This window comes from Mirounga leonina, unplaced genomic scaffold, assembly GCF_011800145.1.
Source record: "Mirounga leonina isolate KUSES-001 unplaced genomic scaffold, KU_Mleo_1.0 Mir_174, whole genome shotgun sequence".
In the NCBI taxonomy this organism is placed as follows: Eukaryota; Metazoa; Chordata; class Mammalia; order Carnivora; family Phocidae; genus Mirounga; species Mirounga leonina.
Genome location: NW_023270451.1, coordinates 39288414 through 39313477, shown reverse-complemented (window position 1 = coordinate 39313477; position 25064 = coordinate 39288414). Strand labels below are relative to the sequence as shown.

Here is a 25064-nt window from a genome sequence, read left to right as displayed (position 1 = left end):
TGTAGCCTATGTTAGTAGTTCATTCCTTTTTATGGCCAAATAATATTCAATTGTATGGCTATACCACATTTGTCTATCCATTCCTCACCCTAGATTGTTTCCACTCTATCCACTTACAAATTATCTTAATTCTCCTTCACAGCTATGTGAAGGACAATGATAATCTTGGCATTTATTGTGAGGTGCTATTTCTATACATGAATGAACTTTTTTTAAAATACAGCCTGAATATTTGAGATTTTTAAGTCCTAAATATATAAAAAAGGGACATTCCACCAAGACATTTCCTCTGAGGCTTTAATTTGCTTTGATGCCTTCTTTCCCCTCCAGTTGGAATTTAAAAGTTTGTGACGCATAGAGAAATGTTTCCTTTGTGGCTTGAGTAAAATAAATTCATTTAGGATTGAGAATGAAGAGATTTATGGAAATGTTGGAAATGGGCAATGGAAGTTTTTTTTTTTAATTTACTTGAAGAGAGAGACACAGCGAGAGAGGGAACACAAGCAGGGGGAGTGGCAGAGGGAGAAGCAGGCTTCCCACCCAGCAGGGAGCCCGATATGGGGCCCGATCCCAGGACCCCGGGATCACGACCTAAGCCGAAGGCAGACGCCCAACGACTGAGCACCCAGGCGCCCCCAATGGAAGTTTTTATTTTACTTTTTACCTTCAAACAAAGCTGTTAAATTTAAAACATGTGTAGCGGAAATAGATGGGAGAGGTAGAAACTACAAGATGTTCTAGCAACTGAAAAGAGACGCGAACCCAGGGCGGTGGGTGGTTAACTGACAGATAACAGGAATGTTTGTCTTCCTAATTAATGCAGGATGAATCAAAATGTCCGAACTTACTTAGGGTTAAGTTGTAGTTACTCTTGGAGAGTTGAGTGGGTTGGAGTGGCATATGATACAGTTTGGTAGTCCTGTTTGACATAGCACATTGAGACAAATGCCTGCCTAATAGAGTAAAGGAAAACTGGTTACTATAGCACTGCTTAATTATCGGGGGTTGGAAACCCTTTTGGGATTTGGGAATTGGATGGGGCTATTAACAGTCCTTCCTCTGTCTCTCAGTTGTGATGATCCCCAAAGTTTGTGCATAAAATTTGAATTGAGACCTCAAAGACCCATTGAAATTCATCTTTGGTGTCTAGATAAAACCCCTCAGGTTGTGGTGTTAACTTGATTCTTAACTAGGTATCAAGATTGATGCTGGACCTGTTTTTTTGTTTGTTTTTAGGATTATAGTGTTTTGGTTTTGTTTTATTTAGAATCAGGTTTATTTAAGTACAGTTTACATACAGTAAAATTCGCCTTTTTAGTGTATAGAATCGTAGTTTCTAATTACTTTTCTAGAGATTTTACACATGAAATCATTGACAACCAATGGCATTTATTATTAGCAATAGATGGTATAACTACAAGCAGTTTTTTTGTTTTTTTGGGGGGGGCAGTTTCTTTCGTAAACTCTACAGCCAACGTGGGGTTCAGACTTAAGACCCTGAGATCAAGAGTCACATACTCTACCAACTGAGCCAGCAAGGCGCCCTCAAGCAATTTTGTTACGAAAATACTAAGCTTTCTACAATATATGCAGTGAAAATTCTGATGTACATTTCCTTGATTTTTTAAAGTTAAATTCTATCACTTATTTAATGCCTGTGTATATGTATGTATATTTACACATAAGTGTGTGTATATATGTACAGTAGTACAAGTTAAGGTGGTATGAGCTATGTGGAGACTAATGTATTACTGAGCAAATTGCTTTTAGGAAGAATCAACAGTGGTGTTTATTTAATATTGGCATTTATCCCTACTCCCTACACCCCTTCTCTACCACTACCACATCAAAACTGCAGTATAAAAATAGGTAACCATTCCATCCACAAATAGGTATTAGCCCTATTTAAAACTGGGAAAAATATTAAAGGGCATCCCCAGACAAACCTTGCTATAAATTTCAAACTTAAATCAGTAAACAAAATAAATGCCTGAAAGATACCACATGAGATAAATGTTTGTTTCAAAGAAATTGCTTTAAAGTTTAGTAGGGAATTAACAACAACAAAAATCTAATGTTCCTTAATGGTTTACTGTGTTCTTGGGGGCAGAAAACATCTCAAGGAATGGTCCTTTAATTTTGCAATTAAATTGTTGAGTAAGTGGTTCACTATAAATTAATAAAAACTTGTTTTACTTTTCAAGAAAAGCTTTACAGTTCTTGGAAACCGGGGACAGTTGAATTTGGTTTATATTGATGAGACCATGAGATGTACATCTGCAGTTTATACTATAAAAGAATTTACTGTTTTAACAGCTTCTCTTTAGAAAAACATGCACAGTGTAATAATGCAGCTGCAGGAAAGATGGTAAAAACAGACAGTTTCAAATTGTACATTTTCCAACAGTGTTAAATTAATTTCAGGTAGTTAGGTTAATCTTCAACTTAAGACTCTGGGTAGAAAATCAACTATTCTTTTCATTTTGCCAGTCTGCCTTGAGAATAGTCTGTTCTGATTTGCCCATAATAGCTGTGAAAGGAAGTTCTTTGAAAAGGAACACTTTAAGATAAAACTTGACTTGGGGCCTTATCTCATATGATGATGTGTTGATATACGTATGAGAAATACATGGTTCTTTCTCCTCCAGCTTCAGGAATCAGGCGGCTATGGTTTTGAATACTTTGCTGAGCCACTTAACTTCTTGGATAGCTGTAGGAAGTGAGCTTAAAGTCAGATCTGGGAACAGGCAGGAGAGAGAGAATCCCGCTGTGTGCTCTTTATGGTACTCTTCCTTTGCTTTTGTAGTCCCAAAACCCCAGTTAATTTTTTTTTGGCTCATTTCCATCACAATTACTTTGTGATTTTAAAACATATTTCTGCCCTTGTTAATAACTCGGGAAACTGAAAATCTGTAATTTTTTCTTGCCCTCCTGATAGGTGCTGGATAGTTTACTAGTCCAGTATGGAGTGGTGGAAAGCTGTGAGCAAGGTACATGTCTTCTCAATTGCTTTCAAATTTGTAAAAGGAAGGAAATAGAAAGAAAACTAACATTTTTTTCTCTTCACTTTTCTCTTCCTCTAGTGAACACTGACTCGGAAACTGCAGTCGTAAATGTAACCTATTCCAGTAAGGATCAAGCTAGACAGTAAGCAGTTTGGAACTTTTAATCTATATGTAATAACTAGGTTAAGTATAGTGCTTATATTTTGGGCGGTTGGGTAGCAGAAATAAGTTTTATTTTGCGAAGTCTGACCCTGCAATTCTTTTTAAGTTTGAATGTCTAATAAGAATCAGCCCTGGTAAAGATTTATTACATTTTTAATATGTCTTTAATGCCAATAATAGAGTGACATAGTGTGAAGCTGAATTACATCCTATTTGCAAAAAGCTCTGGGCCTGGATATCCTTGCCAAACTATATAAAGACTTTTTTTTTCTTATCAGTATGTTATACACAGTATTGCTATTTTATGTAAAGCTGGTAAGTTGATCATGTGTTAAAGTAACACCAGGGTAAGTTTTCTTGGTCACTGATTTTTCTAATGGTTACTATTAAATATAGGAGTGTGCAGACATTGGATCAATGTAATTTGTCTTTAGATTTGAAAAATAGATTGCAATGCAGTTGACAGGAAGAACTTCACAGATGAAAAGATAATTCTGTAGGCTTGGGAGTGATCTAATGAACTGACTGAGCACTAGACTAGATGAGGATGTCACAAATACTGCCTTGAACAGAGCTCCTCAGAACACAAACACGGAGGAATGGCATGCTGCAAGGTGCCTATAGCAACGTGCTGAGTGTCCGTAGACCATGGAAGTCTTAACTACCTCTAGATACAGTACAGGCAGGAGCAGACTGCCTGTCCTCTGCGTGTGAAAAGGTGAGAGGAAAAACCATCACCGTGCTCGCTGACCCTGAGCCCTAAAAGGGAAAGGTGAAACCAGCTGCAAGGGTGGGAATAGAGCTAGGTTACGAAGGCAGTACCCATTCAAGGAAGGACTATGAAAGGAAAGATAGGGCTGGGAAGGAGATGGAAATTTGCATAACATAAATGGAACTTATTTTTTAAATTGGTAATACTAACATGGTTCAAATTTTTAGAGGCACAAAGATGTAAATCTTCCTCCCAGTATTGTCCCCAGTTACTTTGTTCCCTTCCTTGGAGATAACTACACAGAAGACAAATGTGTGTATATTTCCTCCTCTTCATACACATGATACCCTAACATTTGACTGTTTTGTACATGTAAATACATTTCTTAGAGTTGCATAGAATTTGACTGTATGGATATGCAGTGACTTACTTAGTCCCAGATTGGATATTAAGTTGTTTTAAGGTTCTAGCCGTTATGAACAATGCTGCAGTGAATCCCTTTTTTCATGTCATTTTGCATGTGTGTGAACATGGCTATAGGTTAAATTACTAGAATTAGATTTGCTAAGTCTAGATGTATCTGCTTTCTTTTTTGTTGGATACTGGCAAATTATCCTTCATGGAGTTTGAAATCCTTCAAATTCCCATCAGCACTGTGAGTCTGTTTCTCTTTATTCTCCCTAACATGGGGCTTCATCAAACTTTGCTGATCTAGTGGGTAAAAAGTAGTAACTAATTATGTTAATTTCATTTTTTTCTCCTAAATGAGACTTAATGGGATTCACTTTTAATGTTTTAACATGAAACTTTGAATATGTTTAAAAGCACACTATTTTTCCCTCTGTTTGTATCTTCATTTGAAAAATTATATGAGGTGTTTGGATATTATAGAAATTGTGGTATAAGTTGTAAAACTGGCTTTAAAAAACAACAACAACAACCTTTTCTTCAACCATATCGTGTAAGGGGAAATACAGGAAAGTAGATTGGGGCATCAAAGTGAGGGCGGTAAGAATAGAGGGCTCCATTTTATCTTCTGTATTTCAGTCTCTACAAAGATCTTTAATGAATACTTGGTAGAGTCAACTCTCTGTTAGATGGAAAATATGAGATAACATGTTAAACCCAAAGATATTTGGAGATAGAGGCCTGTCCTAGTTGTCTATTTGAAAACTTATGTGAGGCTAGGTAAAGGGGGAAATACTTAATTCAACAGTTAGTTATAAGGAGACATAACTTATGTAGCTTTGAAGAAACATAGAGGAATTTAAGTAGGGACAGACTGACATTTAGCACTCCCCTCCCTCTTAAAAAAAGTATTCCAACCGGTTAAGAAGAGTACAAGCACAGGAGGTGTAGACTGGCTAGTCAAGGCACAGTTACTGTGGACATTAATCCTAACGTGACAGCAATGCGAATGCAGGGACATTTTAGTCTAAAGGTACTTGCTAGTGGTTGTTAGAAATTGGCAGGATCCTCTTGATCCCAAAGACTGTTAGGAATTTGTAATTTAATAAATTAGGTAACCTAAACAAATATATTGGGCATTTCAGTGAGGGAAATAGTCATCATATCCCTTATTCTAATAGTTAATCAGCCAGCACTTACTGATTATCAACTGTTGACCAAAAGATGCCAGTGAATTTAAAGGCAAAGTCACTATCCTTAAGGATGTGTGTCCCTGTGGTGACAGAGAGTAATGGAGGGGGATCATTTCCTGCCCAAGTTGAGTTTCCTTATAAGCATATTGGGGTTTCTCCCCCTCAAGAATTCCTGAGATCTAAGAGAATTAGAAAATAATGGCATATTCAGAGAAAGTTAGTAAGCTTAAAAAATGGGGAAAAAAACAATTTTGTGAAACCATGTTATGAAAATTGTCCATTAAAGTTCTCTAGTAAGGTTTTAAAAAAGATGTGGAGTACATTCTTGTTCTGTGAGGAGAACTTATTTTGAGAGGCATTGAATGTAGTGGAGAAAGCATGGACTCTGGAGTCAGACAGCTCTGACTATAACCTTGACCTCTCTGATTTTCAGTTTTCTCGGCTGCAAAATGAGGGTTGACAAACAAATATATTCATGCATGTACACACATACTTATAGAAAATGGTCTTATCAAGTGGCCTGACACATAGACACCCAGTAAAGAGGACCTCACCTTCAATCCTCTGTTTCTGGGTTGCTTCTAGAGCAGCTTGAAGTGGGTTGAGCTGGGGAAGATTGGTCCCTCTAGGACTTGCTCCCCTGAAGTGGGTTGAGCTGGGGAAGATTGGTCCCTCTAGGACTTGCTCCCCTGAAGCCTGGTTGCCTGCTCTCTGGGCTCCAGTATGACTGTCTGCTGCCTACACTAGCCTGATGTGATTTCTCCACACCCTTTCCTTGGCAGCCATCCAAAGCTCAGGTAATGAGAGCAGAATCGATAATCTCATTTGACTTCTTTGCTTAGCATCTGTATTACCCGAGAGTGCACAGAACTGGGATGTGCTTGCACAGGTGGGAGAAAAGGGTGGAGACTATATTCCAGAGTCCAGTTCCATGGAATGGGCTCTGCGCCACCTCTTTTCTCACTGTGACTCTGGCCAGATGAATCTAATTTAGTTCACCCCCATCTTGTAAAATGGGAGTAATTATAGTCCTTAGCTCATGAAACTGTTCAGAGAAACTCACATAATGCCTCCAAAACACTTGTGATAATACCTAAAAGGTAGTAAGAGCTCTAAAGGTAGCAGCTATTACGCATTTTCCTAACATTTTTCATTACTGCTGCTAATACCCTATTATTTATTATATAGTATACTTCATTTCAGATAATGACTGGCCACCGATACTCAGGAGATCAGGTCCTGGTTTAAAAACATTGTGGCTGCCTCTTTGTTACTTACAGATCTATGAATGCCACTTTTAAGAAGATTCTTCAGTAAGGCTGTCTCTAGAATTTAACATGGAAATTCCTGCCACCTTCTGGCTAAGAAAAATCAAAGGTTAATAATGCATACATTGCTAGGAAATACATACATTAGTTTTAATCGTAAGTCTTGAATTACTAATTTTTTAAAATAATAAAATGGGTAACAATGATGAAAACTTTAAAAAAATCATTAAAAACAGAAGTCCGTATTTCAGTATTTCTTGTGTCTCAGAGCAAGAGAGGCTTGGGTCTCTGGATTCCCTGTTTCCTCTGTTCTCTGGGGACACTTAGATGACGCAAAGACACACATTACTCATTGGAAGGTTTGTCATGTGTGACAGAAATAACCCTTCAGAATTTGTAGGCATTTCTGTAGTTCTTATACTTCCTTTTCTTACTTCTGATGTTGATGTTTTTATTACGGAATACGAATACAGTCTATTTATAGTTTGAAGCTAGCATTGCAGATGCTTTTACATCCACTTGAAGAAGTGTTTGAAACAATGTGACTGATGGCTAAGGGGGAGGAAATTGACCCCTAAACTTTGACAATTATGTAAATAGAAGATTTATTCTGGAAAAAGAAATGACTGATAAAGCAGTAAAATGGTGGGATATTTTGCCATTTAAGATAACATTTATATTTGCCATCAAGTTTGGTAGACATTGTCCCATGTCATAACTTAAAAAGTGACAAAAGATAATTTTGTGGAGTTTTGCAGATTGTCTTGCCACTAACGTATTTATACTGTTTGTAATCTCTGTGTAATATTTTGTTCCTACCACAGTCTCTATGTATCCAGCCCTCTACTGTGTTTCTAGGTTGTTGGAGGTTTCTTTTTTGCTTTTAGAACCAATTTAGTAATAAATTCCTTTGTAGGTAAATATTTGGGCTTTGTCCATAATAGTTGCCTTAAGTTGCATCCCTGCAATGGTATATTACCAGATGTTTGCTAATTATGTTAGAATTTTATGTCTCAACCTCTTTTTTTTTTTTTTTTAACCTCTTATTCTTCCTACAAGGAGAAAACAGAATGGTTTGACTTTTCAATAATGGCTAAACCTCATTTTGTTCAGAACTATGTGATACACACTAGTGAGGTCTGGAGTTTTAGAGTTTAAAGGGACTATAAATCTAATCTTTTAGTTTTGTCAGTGAGGAGGCTAATGCCAAACAAGAAAACGACCTTTCCAAGGTTACTTGGCTACTTATTGTTCAAGGTGATTAGAATTCTGGTCCTTGGTCCATCTTCTTTTGTACTACTCAGAACTGTGTGTGTTTACTCTTGGATAAGTTTAACTTCTCTGGGCCTCAGTTCTTTACCTCCCTCTTCCTCATCCTTGAGTTAAACCACTAATTCTCTGTCTAAAGGCCCTTTCAGCTCTACACTGTGACTTACGCTGATAAACTTATCAATGTGATTAAGTGCTACCCCTAGCAAAACTACTTGCCTCCTTCTGAATGACTCTTAAAATTGCATCAGAGCAGAGTCTTGTAATGATGCGAAACAGGATCCTGAGGTTGTGCTTGCTTGATAAACATCCTTGAGTTCCGTTGAACTGAAACACATGTGTTTTGAGTAATTATGATAATTGTTTATCATACATCTTGCATTTACAGTAGGTTTGGTGAAAATATTATAATGTTGGCCTCATAAACTCAGCAGACTACCTGATGACATAACTGAATTTTAAACTTTGGGCATAAAAAGCCTACAGTAATTGACCTAAAATTTAAAAAACTTACAATCTCCAATTGTGAGGAAGCCTTTGTTTGCAGCGAGGTTACTCCTGTACCTTTTCATCTATACTCAAGTTTGGAGCGCTGTGGTTTGAGGGCTCCAGAACTCTTAGTTGGCAGTTAGACAGTGGGATACACAGAGGATGTGCTGAATGCTCTCTGGCAGGAACAGTCTGAGTTTGGAGCATTGAGGACCCAGGCTATGCACTGGGTACTGAAGCACCATGCTATCTGACCTTTCTTCCCCACTCAAAAATCTTTTTTTTTTTTTTAAGCAAAGCAATGAAGTTTGGAAGTGAGTTTATGCAAAGTTGAGAGAGCTGTTTCTTGGGGACATGTGTGACTTTATTTAGATAGCCTCAGAATACTTAGAAGCGGCTGGTGATTTACATGTCTGTTTATCCCCATGGAGGAGGAGGTCTCTGTCTGTCTGTGATGGTCCTTTCTCTCAAGAAAGAAGTTATTTACCTTTTTTTGGTAACATTACTGACTTATCTCCACAAATTTTACTACTTTTCTTCTGAAGTTAGCAATATTCAATTTATAGTGGGAAAGGATATTATAGCAAACTATATTGCCTTTGTGCCCACAGATATAGTTGATTCCTTCATTATTGCATTCCTTATTTTTATTTCCTTCTTATTTTTAAAAGATTTATTTATTTGAGAAGGAGCGTGCAGGCGCGTGTGCACATGAGTTAGGGGGGAAGGGGCAGAGGGAGAGAGAGAGGGAGAGAAGCAGACTCCCTACTGAGCACAGAGCCCAACACGGAATGCAGAACTGATCTCACAACCCTGAGATCATGACCTGAGCCAAAATCAAGAGTTGGATGCTTATTAACTGACTGAGCCACCCAGGCACCCCTTTCCTTATGCTTTTGAAAGAACCGTCAGTGATCTGTTTCATCATGGCCTTTGAAAAAGTTAAAAGTTGCTTTGAATGAATATCTAATTGGTTGAAACTTGTGTGCAATTCCAGCTTTCTATAATAAGTAATACCGCATAAATGTTAACAAAATTTCTCAGCTGTTGTCATCTTTGAGAAATGACCAAAATATTTTTTGGCCCTTAATCCACATTTTCCTTAAGGAAAAAGAGGAGAAGGAGAAAGGAACAATGTGTTAACCTAAGGTTCTGTTATCAGAGCATTGATAAAAGTTGGTGCTGTGTGTGCTCCTATCACCCTGTGAAACTTAAGAAAAGAATGCCCTCTGGGACGCCTGGGTGGCTCAGTCAGTTAAGCGTCTGCCTTTGGCTCAGGTCATGATCTCACGGTCCTGGGATCAAGCTCCCACATTGGGCTCCCTGCTCAGCGGGGAGCCTGCTTCTCCCTCTGCCCCTCCCCCTTGCTCCTCCCTGCTCATCCTCTTTCTCTGTCAAATAAATAATAAATAAAATCTTTAAAAGAAAGAAAAAGAAAAGAACGTCCTCTGAAATAGAAATCGCTGAGAAATATCCTAAGATATATTGTATTTGGGGCGGGGGGGAAGCAAGACTGGAAACATTTATAATAAGATCTCAATTATGCTTTTATTTTTTAAGGTATCTTGAAGCAATTTTTAATTAAAAAATGACTGAACTATTATTGATAATTGAGAAGCCACACACTGTTCTTTTCTATGTTTGTGTTCAAATGTATACATGTGTATTTGTGGGTATAATTTATAATTTTTCTTATTTACCAGTTTTATTGAGAAATAATTGACAAAACACTGTAAGTTTAAAGGGTACATCATGATTTGACTTACATATATGATGAAATGATTACCAAGGTAAACTAGTTAACATTGGTCATCTCATAGATTAAAAAAAAAGAGAAACAATTTTTCTTCCTGATGAAAATGTTCAGAATCTTCTCTCTTAATAACTGTCAAATACACCAAACAGCAGAGTTAACTGTTAATATGTTGTATATTATATCCATAGTACTTAAAACTGAAATTTTGTACCTCTTAAAAAGTTTTTTAAAATTTGAGTATAGTTGACACAATGTTACATTAGTTTCAGGTTCAATGATGCTTTTAAACAGGGTACTGAACACATACACACGTGTAAATGTATGGAAAGTACTGGTCTGTTTGCAGACATTTTCACAGTTAACAGTGATTTTGGGAAGGGTCTTGGGTTGATGATGGGGACAGAGAAATTTCTTGTTACTTGTATATTTCTCCTTGACGGGGATGTCTTGTAATCTGAGTTCATTCTGTGCTCTAGGCACGTAGGACAGTGATGCAGCAGAGGATTCAAGTAAGAAGAGAGGGCAGAATTAGGGGTCCTGAGAACATCGCGCCCTGTCTACTTGCCTAGGCCTGTCTGCCAATTGCATGCTTATGGTGCCCTTTTTGGTGTTAGAACTACCTCTTTTTTCCCCTTTGCATCCAAGTCAGAAACTGAATCTGCAAATAAGGAAAACAGTATGTGAACAAGAAATGACCACTCTGAGCAACTGGAGAGAAACTACTTCATGCCTGTTTTTCGTTCCCTGCCTGAGCTGATCTCAGTGCCCATTGGAACAGAATCTGAGCAAAGACTTTGTATAACCCTAGAGAAAAAGGATGGGGCCTTTATATGTTTTTAATTTTGTTGTGTACTGGGGAGTGTATATTCTTAGGAGTGTTTATGTGTGCTTTTGAAATCTTGGCCATATCTTCTCTATCAATTTTTTGAGTTATCCACTTACAAAATATGTAGGTAATATAGAACACAATAATGTAGATGAATGTTACAAACATAAGTAGAAGATGCCAGGCATGATAGTACCTAATGTGTACTCATATACAATTATTAATACAGAAGTTTGAAATAGGCAAAATTAATCTATTATGTAAAAAAAAAAAAAAAAAATCTAGGGGAGGGGTAATTACTGAAAAGAGGTCCTGGTGGGGCTTCTGGGGCATTGGTATGTCCTAGTTCTGGATCTGTATATGCATGTTCACCTTAAGAAAATTAATTGAGGTGTATGCTAAAGATTGGGTACTTTTCCATAGTAAGGTTTAAAATGATGAAAAAAGTAGAGCTCCTTTCCAAATATAGAGATGGGTGGATAAATGGATGCATGGATGCACGGATGGATGGATAGATAAAGTAGAAAATAGCTTCATTTGCTCTTTTTGGTTCACCAGCACCCCTGTCTCTCTGCTCCAAATCAGATCATAAACTCCACAAGGTCAGGGACTGCTATTTTCTCAGGGACTTGCTCATAATAGGCACTGAGAATTTATTGACTGATTGATTATCTTGAGTATTAACTCCTGTGAGTGGTTTAGGGATACTTGTCCTTAAATTCTTAAAATGTTTTAATATTTATTATTTCTTAAGAGGGTGAAGTGAGGGAGGTACATATTTGTAATGTCTTTTCCATTCTGATTTGGAAAAACAAGACAAGACAAAGACTGCCCACTCATTTCTCTTGCTGTTTGGGTACTCATAAGCTGTTCCTAACCTCACAGGTAGTAACATTTTGTCAAACTCTTCTGATTAAGCTTTTTTATTTTCTACTTTTCATTGGTAGGTGGTAAATATATTCTCTTTGGAAGCTTGGTCTTTTCTTCTATGCGTGTGTGTGTGTGTGTGTGTGTGTGTGTTTGGGGGTTGGGTTACATGTGTTAGGGGTTTCCTACTTGTTCAGTGGCTTTATTCAGAAGTTTCAGAGGTAGTAATCCTGAGTGGAAGAGATGGGTATTGCTTTGCTGAAAGGTTTCTAGAGCTCGATTTCTCTTCCTGTACTCTGCTCTTTGTCACCTTCCAGAGCATTAGACAAACTGAATGGATTCCAGTTGGAGAGCTTCACGTTGAAAGTGGCCTACATCCCTGATGAAACTGCTGCCCAGCAGAACCCCTTGCAGCAGCCCCGAGGTCGCCGTGGGTTTGGGCAGAGGGGCTCATCGAGGCAGGGGTCTCCAGGATCAGTCTCCAAGCAGAAACCGTGTGACTTGCCTCTACGCCTACTGGTCCCCACCCAGTTTGTTGGAGCCATAATAGGAAAAGAAGGTGCCACCATTCGGAACATTACCAAACAGACTCAGTCTAAGTGAGTATTAGTGAGGCTGCAGTGGGTATTAATATTTTTCCCTTTGAATCTTAACAGAGTAAGTTGTTCTGGTACTTGGTGTCCTTCTGAGTGTGGCTGTGAACCTTCCTTGCACAGTACTTGGGAATCCGGAAAACCCTTGTGATTTGATATCTTAGTGTTCATTTTATATAAATCTGAGGCTTAAGCTTAATCGCAAAGAGAACTTCAAATTTGCACACATGAGTGGAAAACGATCCCTAATCCACTCTGATGGGGGAGGCACTGATGAACAAAAGGGCCACTTTTTGGTTGTTTTCTGCTCTCCTATCCACACCACCATCCCCAGGGATACCTCCCTTCAGTGTTTTTAGGAAGTAATTTTCTGGGGTCCAGTACAGAGATGGTTTTCAGTCTTGCTTTATTTCGGTAAAAAATCATCCAGCTTATGTTCCAAACTTACCCTGTGATTAAGCCATGTAGTTAGATTGACTTTTTCTTTTTTAAGGATGTTTGATAGTTTTAATATGAAAATTTTAAGGGAATGGAAGACTCTTCATTAAACATTAGAGCTAGCTTTGCAGGAGTAGAAAGCAGGAGCTATAAACAGACAGTAGCCCCAGTGCTGACACATTGTCTGGTATGTAGAAGGCTCTCATATTTGTCAAATGAATGAAACGACTGGAGTAAATTATGCTCAATGCCCTTAAAATATGTCTAAGATACTCTATCAATTTAAAAGCTTCAATGAATTATATATTAGTTGTTCTGCTTTATTAACCATCCTTTTAGGCTGTATGAGGAGATTTTGACCCAAAGAGGCTTAACAATGAACTGTCTTCACCCCTGTTCTGTGAAGTGCACTAGGCACATCTCTGGGACAGCATATTCCGTATTTCCCGAAGAATAGTGAGTGCACTGGGGAGAAGTGGCCGTGTCATTGTATGCAAAAGAGTATGGAAATGGGCTTGGCCCAGCTACAAAGATGAGAGTGGTTTATTTTGCTTTTTAAATTTAGTAAGGAAAATTATTTCATTTTATGTGGTCCGAGCAATTAAGCAGTCTTTTTCTGAAAGTACAACTATGGTGCTGTGTATATCTTGCTTATGTATGTTTGTTCCAATAGGCTTAAGAGGATATCCATATTTATCATAGGGACCATGCCTGTGTTGAACTAGCTGACTCATTTATCATGCAGAACCAAAATGAACTGTGCTTAGTGGTGTTGCACGCCCACTCTACCTGCAGAGTGAGGTCTGATCCTGCCTTCCCCAGCCTTTCCCTGCTTTGAAGCAGGAGATGTTGGATATGGATTACTTTGTGCTAAATCAGTGGTCTTTGACTTCATGTAGGGAGTGGGGAAGACAGTTAAACCATAGTTGGGATCCTTTTTAATCTTAAATTTGCCTGGTTTTAATATTAAAATTCAAGGGCTCCTTGCTTTTCTTGATCCACTGTTACCTGCAGAAACTAATTATTAAATGGTTTCCCTCCCTTGTCGTGTGGCAGATTAGAGTTTTCCTTTTAAAGCTACTCATTTCCTTGTCAGAGGAAAGGGCTTCTATGATTTAAATTGAACTGTTTGTTTTATTTAAGGCAGGAAGATGGAGGATGGAGAAGGAAGGGAAGCAATTTTTGTTATATCCGATGATTCATTTGCAGAGTTCTGCCAGTGGATTTAATTAACTCTTGCCGTTGAAACTAGTCATTATTAGATCCTCTGTTTCTGGAATGGTCTCAGAGGGCTACCCTGATCTGTAAAGCAATATTCCTTCTCTCAGAGGATCAGAGTTTTGTAATCCTTAACAGGGTGAATGGGTGGAAATAAACTAGAAGGAGGGAGATTAACATGTTACCTACTAGAAGATAAGCAATAACTTACAGTGATGGAGGATTGAAACAGTGGTTGGAAAGATGGTTCCTGAGATTGGGACTGTTACCTAAGGCACTTCTAATTATTTTTAAATGTCATTTACTTGTTTCATTTTTATATTGCCTTTTTCTTTTTTTCTAAGAGTTTGGAAATTTATTTTTTTATTTTATTTTTTTAAAAGATTTTATTTATTTATTTGACAGAGAGAGATAGCGAGAGCAGGAACACAAGCAGGGGGAGTGGGAGAGGGAGAAGCAGGCTTCCCGCCGAGCAGGGAGCCCGATGCGGGGCTGGATCCCAGGACCCTGTGATCATGACTTGAGCCAAAGGCAGCCGCTTAACGACTGAGCCACCCAGGCGCCCCTGGAAATTTTTTTAAATTGAAGTGTAATTACCATACAGTGTTACATTATTTTCAGGTATACAATATAATGATTCAACAATTGTATACATACTCAGCGCTTACCATGTTAAGTGCGCCCTTTATCTCATCCATCCCCCCACCTACTCATTGCCCTTATTTTTAGGTCTAGGTTTTAATTATGAGATAAATCTTCAGTTTTCAAACATTTAAGAAAATGAAATCCAAACCTTGACTTTATTGGTGTGATGAGGTGGTCATTCTTTTTGTTTTTTAAACCAAGTACATTTTATTTCATTTTTATTTATTTCTTTTAGAGAGGAGGGGAAGGGGCGGAGGGAGAGGGAGAAAGAGAATCTCAATCAAACTCCCCACTGAGCACGGAGCCTGATGGAGCCTGACATGGGGCTTGATCTCAGGACTCTGAGATCATGAACTGAGCCGAAATCAAAGAGTCAGTCACTTAACCAACTGAGCCAGCCAGGTGACCATGAAGTGGTCATTCTTACTGGCCAGGAGTTCTGTAGGTTTTCTAGTGTTTGGGTGGCTAGAGGGACTCACCAGTACTTGATTTTCCCCAGACACACTTTTCCAGATAGTTGATTTTCTTTCTTGTACTTTTTAAACAACGGAAGACTTATTTTGTATTTAATTCAAAATATACAGCATGCAAATTTTTTTAAAGAGGGGATTACCTTTTATCTTATTCCTGGAGGTAGCCATTGTTAAGGTGGGAATGTAACTTTATAGGACATGTTCCTTGTACCTACTAACGGGTAGCTTTAAGAGAAATCCTATCATGATATGTATTGTGTTGTTTTTCACATACTATGTTGGAACCTGTAACTTGACATGTTTTTACACTGCTAGATGACATGTTACTTAAACACCTCTTCCTGATGAGCATTTTAAAGATAATTCCAATTTTCCTTCTGTGTAAGTAGTGCCACAGTGAACATTCTTGGGCCAGTGGTTTTTAAGCAGTGGTGATCTTTCCCCCTAGCAGACATTTGGTCATGTCTGGTGTGGTTGTCACAACTGGATGAGGGGAGTGCTACTGGCATCGAGTGGGTAGAGGCCAGGGATACTGCTGAACATCCTACAGTGCACAGGACAGTTCCCCCCAACAAAGAATGCATCTGGCTCAAAATGTCAATAATGCTGAGGGTGAGAAATACCACTTTAGGCCCACATATGAGACTATATCTGTAGGAGGTGTTACAAAAAGTAGAATTCTTGGGTCAAGAGATGATAAGCATTTTTGCTTTGACAGGTCCTACCAATTTGTTCTGCACTCACACCACAGTGTGAGTGTGCCCACTTACATCCTCTTGCCAACACTTAATTTTATCTAAACTATTTGAAGATCTGGAACCCAATGACATCTTGTTTTGATTAACATGTATGTGATTACTAGGGAGGTTGAACATCATTTTGTGTTCATTAGCCATCTGGTTTTCTTTGAAGTAGAATTGCCATCTTCTGGGGTTCCATTGCTATCACTCTCTAGTTTGTGGACTTTCCTCTATCAAGGAGGCAAAATGTGGAAAGAGCCTTGCAAGAAGAAACAGATGAGTGAAGTCTCATACGATGGATAGTGGATATTCTGCGTGGCATAAGGAATTCACCGTGACTTGTGGGATTCCAACCCTGGCCCTCTTGGCTTGCGTTCCAGCTCCTATTTGCCTTAGAGCAGAAGAAAGCCTTTTGTCTGAACCAAGCCTCTCTGACGTGAGATGTTTATTCTGTGACACCAAAATGAAAAATTAGGCACATACAGCTTGGGAGAAAGAAAAGATGTGCCTACTTGAGAAAGAGGGATGGAGGGTGGTGGATCTTCCTGGAATTCAAATTTGTCTTTAAGGCATCAAAGTTGACAGCTTATCAAGAGTTTATACTCTTGAGGGAAGTGAGTCATCCACTCTTTGCCTTGAAGTCCTATGACTTTGAAGGTGGTACTTACAGACTCTGTAATTGTGAATATGTGCTTACAGCTCTCCTTTTTTTCTTCCCTTGCGCTCACCGTAAGAATTGATGTCCATCGTAAAGAGAATGCGGGTGCTGCTGAGAAGTCAATTACTATCCTCTCTACCCCTGAAGGTACCTCTGCAGCTTGTAAGTCTATTCTGGAGATTATGCATAAGGAAGCTCAAGATATAAAATTGTGAGTAAAGAGGATTAAACTGTGAAGAGGTTGATGTTCATACTGTTTGATTTTGGAATTCTAAGACACTGTTCTTAGGAATTGCCAACAACACAGGGAAATGCTGTCCTGAAGAGCTACGGTGGTTGGCACTATTGATTTGGTTGGAAAGCATAAGTCTTTAAAAGATCTTATTTTCAGTCATGTTTGGATATGGGGTGGCTGGTATGAATGGGGACAGTCTAGCTGTAGAAGAAGGCACTTAGGGAATAGGAAGCCCACCTAAGGACCAAAAAGTCTCATGTGGATTTACCCAAAATGTGCCTCAAATCCCGACTCCTTTACTCTGAACTCATTGGAGCTCTTGTTCTTGTTGTCTGCCCAGCCCTACCCTGCAGCAGCAGGGAGGATAGGAGCCGAGAAATCCCTAATCCTGTGCTAAGGCAACCTGGAGATTTATTTGGGTATTCCAGGTTGAAACTCTAAATGCCTATCCCATAGGAACTTTGAGTGGAGTTTGGGTTCCATGCCACTTGAGTGTACAGCACAGTGTTACCCTAAAAGGAGAGTCCAGAATGAGGTACTGGAGTTAGCCTGGGGACCTAATCAACAGCACTTAATTTGTGGGGACCTTTAACATGTATTAAATATATTTTAGTTATAAGGTGTTATATGTTTGCTATATTATAAGATTATAATTCTTTTTCAAAATAGAGAAAAATTTTAAAAAGCTCACCAACCAGATAATACCAGTGATATTTTCAAACAGTGATAGGTATCAGTTGGAAATTCAAAAAGGTACTCAGTGAAAAGTGAAAGCCCCCTCTCCCGTTCTTACACTCTTCCCCTAAAGAGTAATCACTGTTGAGTTTCTTCTGGTTCCTTCTATAAATTATGCATGTATCTCTAGGTATGCATTTTAAAATTTATAGCAAAATCATATTGTTTTGGATTTATACATTGTGTTCTGGTATTGGGGATTTAGGGATATGGATTTGAGTAAGAAGTGTTTTCAGTGAGCTAGGAGAATCTGTCCTTGGAAGATATTCCCTAAGATGCATAAAAGAAAATAGTTTTAAAAATTAACTTCAAATACGGAGCGCCTGGATGGCTCAGTTGTTAAGCGTCTGCCTTCGGCTCGGGTCATGATCCCAGGGTCCTGGGATCGAGCCCCGCATCGGGCTCCCTGCTCAGTGGGAGGCCTGCTTCTCCCTCTCCCGCTCCCCCTGCTTGTGTTCCCTCTCTCGCTGTCTCTCTCTCTCTATGTCAAATAAATAAATAAAATCTTTTTTTAAAAAAATTAACTTCAAATACTCCTGGTGGTTTTTTTTTTGTGCCCCCTCTATTCATGCATTGCTAGAATGTAGGTCAGCAGACTTTAAACTCTGCCTGGCATTATGCTTCCTATATGGTAGGTGGAAGTAAATGTTTAATGAGTGGATATTGTCTTTTTACCTAGGGGAAGGTTTACTTATCCTGATTTTATGACCTTTTTCTTTTTTACTTACAGCACAGAAGAAATTCCCTTGAAGATATTAGCCCATAATAACTTTGTAGGCCGTCTTATTGGTAAGGAGGGAAGAAACCTTAAAAAAATTGAGCAAGACACTGACACTAAAATCACGATATCTCCGTAAGTGCTGCCTTGCTTTGAGTTAGAAAATTCTCAAGCACTTTTGTTGAGTTGTAGGTTATATATTAAGCAGAGCTTCTCCCATCTTAGAGGTGTTTGAGCTGGCCTGTACCACCATATTTACGTTTTGTTTCTCCAACTTAATCTACTGTTGGTGTCTAACCCATATTGAAAGCATTATCTGTTCCTACTAAAGACGTAGAAAGCACTAAATACTTTGTATTCGTATTTTCTAGCTGAAGTCTTAGTTTTTCTGATATATACTCCTAAAGTGGAAATATATAACCCAGTTTATTATCCATTGCTGTGTAATGAATTATCCCAACATTTGACAGCTCGAGACAATAGTAAATAGGTATTGCTCACCTAATTTCTCTGGGTCAGGAATTCAGGAGCAGCCTAACTGGGTGGTACTGGCTTGGGGTCTCTTGATGTTGCTGACAAGTCCATGCTGGCTGTTAGTGTGAGGCCTCTGCACAGGGTTCGTTGGGTATCTTTAAGAACTGGTAGTTGTTGGGGCGCCTGGGTGGCTCAGTCGGTTAAGCGTCTGACTTCGGCTCAGGTCATGATCCCAGGGTCCTGGGATCAAGCCCCGCATCGGGCTCCCCGCTTGGTGGGAAGCCTGCTTCTCCCTCTCCCATCCTCCCTGCTTGTGTTCCCTTTCTCACTGGGTCTCTCTCTCTCAAATAAATAAAATCTTTAAAAAAAAAAAAAAAAGAACTGGTAGTTGTCTTCCCCCAGAGTGGATTATCCAAGAAAGCGCAAGATGAAAGTGGCAGCATTTTTTTATAACACAGCCTCTGAAATCACACACTGTTTTCTAATATGATTTACACAAGTCAGCTGTACTCAGTGGGGGAGAGGACTACACCCACTGGAGAGTAGGTCATCTTGGAAGCTGGCTGCCACACCTTGGGTCCATGAATGCTCTGAAATTATATGGAAAGGTCTCTCTTTCTGAGAGTAACTATTCTTAGTTTATGCAGAGTACCCAAAAAAGATGAGGTGAGAAGAGATTGATAAACTGAGGAAGAATGGTAAAGAGAGATAGGCAGCATGTTCATGTAGCAAGGAGTTTTCAAAGAAGGGAGAGGTAAGAATTTGGAAGGTCCTGCTTGTTGTAAAGGAAAAAACCCCACATAATAAATGATCCTACCCGGTCTTGAATTTTACGTCCAGAAAGGGGAGGGTTTTAAGAGAAAAAAATCTTAAAAGCTATTCTAAAGCAGCTGTTTAAAAACAAACAAACAAACAAACAAAACCCCTGTAATATAATATGCTTAGGGGAGAGGTGGGTTGAGACCAGAGATGAAAAACAAACTTTTTTAGTCTGTGAAATAGTCTTCATTGTGTAGATGTTTACCTTTTTAGCAAATTAGAGAAAAAGTTAAGGAATACTAACCCGTTCATCTGGCTCAAGTTTAGCTTACGACATTCTGCTAAGTAGTGAAAATGAGAATTTTAACTACGGTTATGAAGGAGAGCTACACCAATTTTCTGTAACCTTTCAGTCTGTGTACTTATTTTCCATGGCTAGATTGTCTCCCATTGCTTGTCTCAAGGCTGTTGACTGGCTCAGGCTCAGGCCTCTCAGATGTCATCTGAGTGGATTTTGAAGCTTCAGCGGGACCTAGGTCAAGCAGGGAGTTGCTGAATATTGCTGATGTCTTTTAACTTTTCAGTGGTCTTAATGATCATCAAGGGGTCTTTTTTTTTTTTTTTTTTTTTAGTCAAGACAGATTGATTTATGTTATTTTCTCCAGCTTACTTTGATCTAAACTCTAAAATTATTGGCCAGAAGGAAGTTTGGACACATGAATTCTGGTTTGCTTTTTGGGAATATTTCCATGCTTATTTCTTGCGTGATGGCCCAGAAGATGCAATTGCGTGAGGATGCCAATTAGTTTAGAATTGGTCAGTGCAGACTAGGAACATCTTTATTAAAGGTTATGTACGTCTGGTTCTTGGTTTCCACTAAAACTGTACATCCCTCTGATCATTTTCTTTGTTTCACTATTAAACTGTAAAAAATGTTCACCTTAAGTGGGCAAGAAGTACACTGTGTTTCAAACATGGACTTCATTGAACTGTGTACACCCGGTAATTTTTATTGAGAAGGTAGGAGGGGGAGGTATTTTCTTCTGCAGCTTTACAGTTCTTGGATTCATGTCTTCGGGGGGTTTACTCATTGTTCATGTCTGACCACCCATTTTTACATGTCGCCAGCCACCACAGTTGGGTTTTAGTTGCCATCTGTGGCTGAACTGTAATTAACTGTCTTCCTCCTGTAATTTCCATTCTTTTTATTTCTCCTCTTTTTCATTCTGCAGATTGCAGGAACTGACGCTGTATAATCCAGAGCGCACCATTACAGTCAAAGGCAACGTTGAAACATGTGCCAAAGCTGAGGAAGAGATAATGAAGAAAATCAGGGAGTCTTACGAAAATGATATTGCTTCTATGAATGTTAGTTTTAATATGGAGGACATGCCTTTATTTTGATGAACAGTTAAAAGATGCTTTCAATTACATAAATATTGATGTCTTTAATGGTGCCAGCATTAGATGGAATCTCTAGTTGATTTTTAGCATGGCAGTGAGTGTGCCCTGGGATAGTTGGGAAGAAGGCTTTGACATTAGGCTTGGCTCTCTGTGATTTTAGCAAATTATTTAGTCTTTGAGACTTGGCTTCCTTACCTGTTACATAAGGCTAATACCTGCCTAAAAAGGTTTCTATCTTCCACACAATGTTAATTTGAAGATTAGTATAGTAGGAACGTGGGCTTAAGAGGTAGGTATGTGAACTGAGTTTGAATCCCAGCTCAATCACTTATTAGCTGCAGTTCTGTTCTCTTGGTTGGTCCCCAAGCATTGGTTTCCTCATCTGTAAAATGGGACTACTGTGCTTACACTGATTTCATGATTAGGACTGGGATTACAGTAGATAGTGTGCATATAAAAGCAACTGTAAAGAATTCAAACTTAAAACTTAATTGGTCAGTCATAAACCGTGGAGACAAAATAATTGAAAATGACAATAATTTGTCTAGCACAATGAAGGCAATTGAAGTGAGTGGCTGACATTCCTTAATGGATGGAATGATGCAAAAAAATGTAACATTTCAAAAGTCCATTTTGAATTTTCAAGTAAATGATTGAAAAACACACTCCTCAGTAGGGTCCTACACCTAAAAGAAGGGAAATAGAGAAATGATAGTACCTTTTGGGAGAAGAGCCTAGAAGAATGCTGATTGTTTTAGCCCACATGACTGGCTTCCTGGCCTACCTTCCCATCATCACTGCTCATCTGATGTTTCAGTGTCCCTTGAGAGCAAATCTAACTCCATATACCTTTTAAAGAGCTTCTCAAGTATGCTCACGTCTCAACTCTGTCATCTCCACCTCACTTCCTCAATCTTTATAAAATTCAACCAAAACAAAATCCCCTTTCTGGCTCCTGGATCTACTCCAAAGATAGGTTTAATTGCCATAGTTACATGGGCTGGGACATGATTTCCAAAGATCTTGACTTTGTTTTAGGCCTTTAGACCCATGGCTGCCAAGTTTTATCCAAGGACTAAAGATCTCTTAATAGCTTGTTCTGTATATCTGGTTTGCTTTTCAGTGCACAAATCCTGTTTGCTTACTTCTTCATCTAATGCGTGTTTTCAGCTGGTATTCACTTTGTGCTCATAGCATGCAGAGTACATATTTGTTCAAGCACTCTGAGCTGACCATTAAGGAAAGGAAGAGGGTGTGTTTCCTGCTTTAAGAAAGGTAGTGTAGCTTCGCATTAAGGAGGGGGCAAACAAGCACACGGATTTTAAAATATCAAGAAATATGAACAGATAGATACTCAAGTATAATTAATGGAACATCTGCTTGGTTCTAAAATTTGAGTCATAAAATGATTTTTTTCTTCACTAGACAAGAGGTCACAATCTGAATATTGTCATTTATAAATACACTTGATTTTTTAATTGTAAAATGAGAGACCTTTTTACTATTGCAGCTTCAAGCACATTTAATTCCTGGATTAAATCTGAATGCCTTGGGTCTGTTCCCACCCACTTCAGGGATGCCACCTCCCACCTCAGGGCCCCCTTCAGCTATGACTCCTCCTTACCCACAGTTTGAGGTAAGATAATGTACCTTGGCTTTCTGTGTGGTTGAGTGGGATGCAGTCAGAGGGCCACAGTCACACTTTGTTGCCCTCAAGCCATGTGACATTAAATGCTCATTGGGGCAAATTCTAATGTAAAACCTGGTTCCCATATGATCTATCAGTTGAGAGTGAGCACATGCTTTCAAGTTCATGTCAGTGGAACCTTTTTTCCTACCCCTTCGTAGAGTGGACATGTGAATTATCCTTTTGAAGTTTTGGGGTGGTAGGGTTGTCAACATTGGTTTTTAAATACCAAAAGAAATGTTTGAGACTTGGGGTGGGGGGGAGAAGCTATTTCTAAAAATTGAAGGACAGGACTTTTTTGTTTTAATTTTATTTTACTTTATTATGTTATGTTAGTCACCATACAATATATCCTACTTTTTGATGTAGTGATCCACGATTCACTGTTTGTGTATAACACCCAGTGCTCCATCCACAGTACATGCCCTCCTTAATGCCCATCACTGGGCTCACCCATCCCCCGACGCCCCTCCCCTCTAACACCCTCCGTTTGTTTCTCAGAGTCCATAGTCTCTCCTGGTTCGTCTCCCCCTCCGGTTCCCCCCCCTTCATTTTTCCCTTCCTTCTCCTAATGTCCTCCACGAGGAAAGGACTTTTAAAAGGCTTCCTTCAAAAAAAAAAATAAAAAAATAAAAGTCTTCCTTCATCTTTAACTTCACTTGGAAGTTAACTGCTTTGAAAGGTCAATAAAGGGGCGCCTGGGTGGCTCAGTCGGTGAAGCATCTGCCTTTGGCCCAGGTCTTGATCTCAGGGTCCTGGAATCAAGCCCCGTGTTTGGCTCCCTGCTCAGCAGGTAGCCTGCGCCCCCCCCCCCCCCCCGCCAATATGCTTTCTTTGTGCATGCTCTTTTTCTCAAATAAATAAATAATTTTTTTTTAAAGGTTAATAAAGACATGTTTTCCATTTTGAGTGTGCTTTTTAAACAGTGAACTCAAGATAGTTTTGCTCACAGGTCTATTACGTATGTGTGTGCGCAACCATTAAACAGCTTTTGTTTGTTTGTAAAGAGGTAGACTGTTAAGAAAGAAACCTTATTTTTATATTTGCTTTTTAAGAAGAGCATTTTCTCTGAGGTTTCAAAAATGGGAGACCAGTGATAGTATAAAAATAATTGCAGCATAGCAGATACTTTACATAGTAATTTTTTTGGAAAGTAGTTCACAAATCTGTTGCATAATCAATGATAACTGGAGGTAGACAGTCATGTGAAATAAATTTAGCAACGTTCTAGGATCTTCCGCCATGGATTTGTTTTTACATCTCTCCCTTCCTGTTTGACTCTTCTGTCCTAGATGCTTTGAGTAGTACCTCCCATACCAATTTAGGAAAATGTCCAGCTGGAATTCGTTGGGCATTCCATTATAACACTGCCTAGACTATGTGTAGAGTAAAATGCTTCTGGAATTGTATAGAGAACACAGATTGCTAAGATTGTTCATATTTTATCCCTTTATGAAGGAGAATTTCCTTGGCCTGTCCTTAACAACCAGACTGTGTTAGGTGTTCTTCACTTTTGGCCTCTTGCAGCGTTTCTGCCTTCATGATCAGCAACATTTGCATCTTCCCCTGCAACTCACCTGCCACTCCGAACGTGTTTGGTCCCGGAAGCCATATAACAAAGCCCATTAAACTATGGATAGGCATCAAAATTTCAACTCCACATCAGTGTGAATAGATATATCATGCATTATCTGAAGCTTTCCAACACAGCTAAAGGGGCTGGGGGAAGGATCCCTGGGGTGAGAGCCCAACACGGGGCTCGATTCCAGGACCCTGAGATAAAGACCTGGGCTAAAGGCAGACGCTTCACTGACTGAGCCACCCAGGTGCCCCTTTATTGACCTTTCAAAGCAGTTAACTTCCAAGTGAAGTTAAAGATGAAGGAAGACTTTTATTTTTTTAATTTTTAATTTTTTTGAAGGAAGCCTTTTAAAAGTCCTTTCCTTGTGGAGGACATTAGGAGAAGGAAGGGAAAAATGAAGGGGGGGAAATCGGAGGGGGAGACAAACCATGAGAGACCAGCCCAGCTCTGCCTGCGCTTTATATCGCCATAGGTCACTCTTCTTTTTCCTCTGCGTTTGTTTTCTCACCTGCGCAATGGAGAAACTGAAATAGATGAATTTTCTCTAAGGACTCTTCCTCTCGAGTCAGGCATTTCTAGTGTTTACAGAAATCAAATAATATAAAAAGTTTAAGAGGAAGGTAATAGCCTAAAACAGGAATTTGAGAGATTATGGACTTAACATCTAATATGGCTGTTAGTTTCTTTATTATAAATAGATGCATTTGTCATATTACTGAGTTTAGGGCACATGTATCCCTGACACTTCTG

At 39.0% G+C, this 25064-nt stretch overlaps 1 protein-coding gene across 2 annotated transcripts in view; it reads left to right on the top strand.

Annotated features, from left to right (window-relative positions):
• IGF2BP3 (insulin like growth factor 2 mRNA binding protein 3) overlaps positions 1-25064 on the top strand; it is a 152099-nt gene that overhangs the window by 104669 nt on the left and 22366 nt on the right. For both annotated transcript variants that reach the window (XM_035020743.1, XM_035020742.1), the window contains exons 4-10: positions 2939-2990; positions 3084-3147; positions 12273-12554; positions 16797-16931; positions 18421-18543; positions 20874-21009; positions 22556-22681. In XM_035020743.1, coding sequence (XP_034876634.1) covers positions 2939-2990; positions 3084-3147; positions 12273-12554; positions 16797-16931; positions 18421-18543; positions 20874-21009; positions 22556-22681 — 918 coding nt within the window. The remainder of the gene's footprint in view (positions 1-2938; positions 2991-3083; positions 3148-12272; positions 12555-16796; positions 16932-18420; positions 18544-20873; positions 21010-22555; positions 22682-25064) is intronic.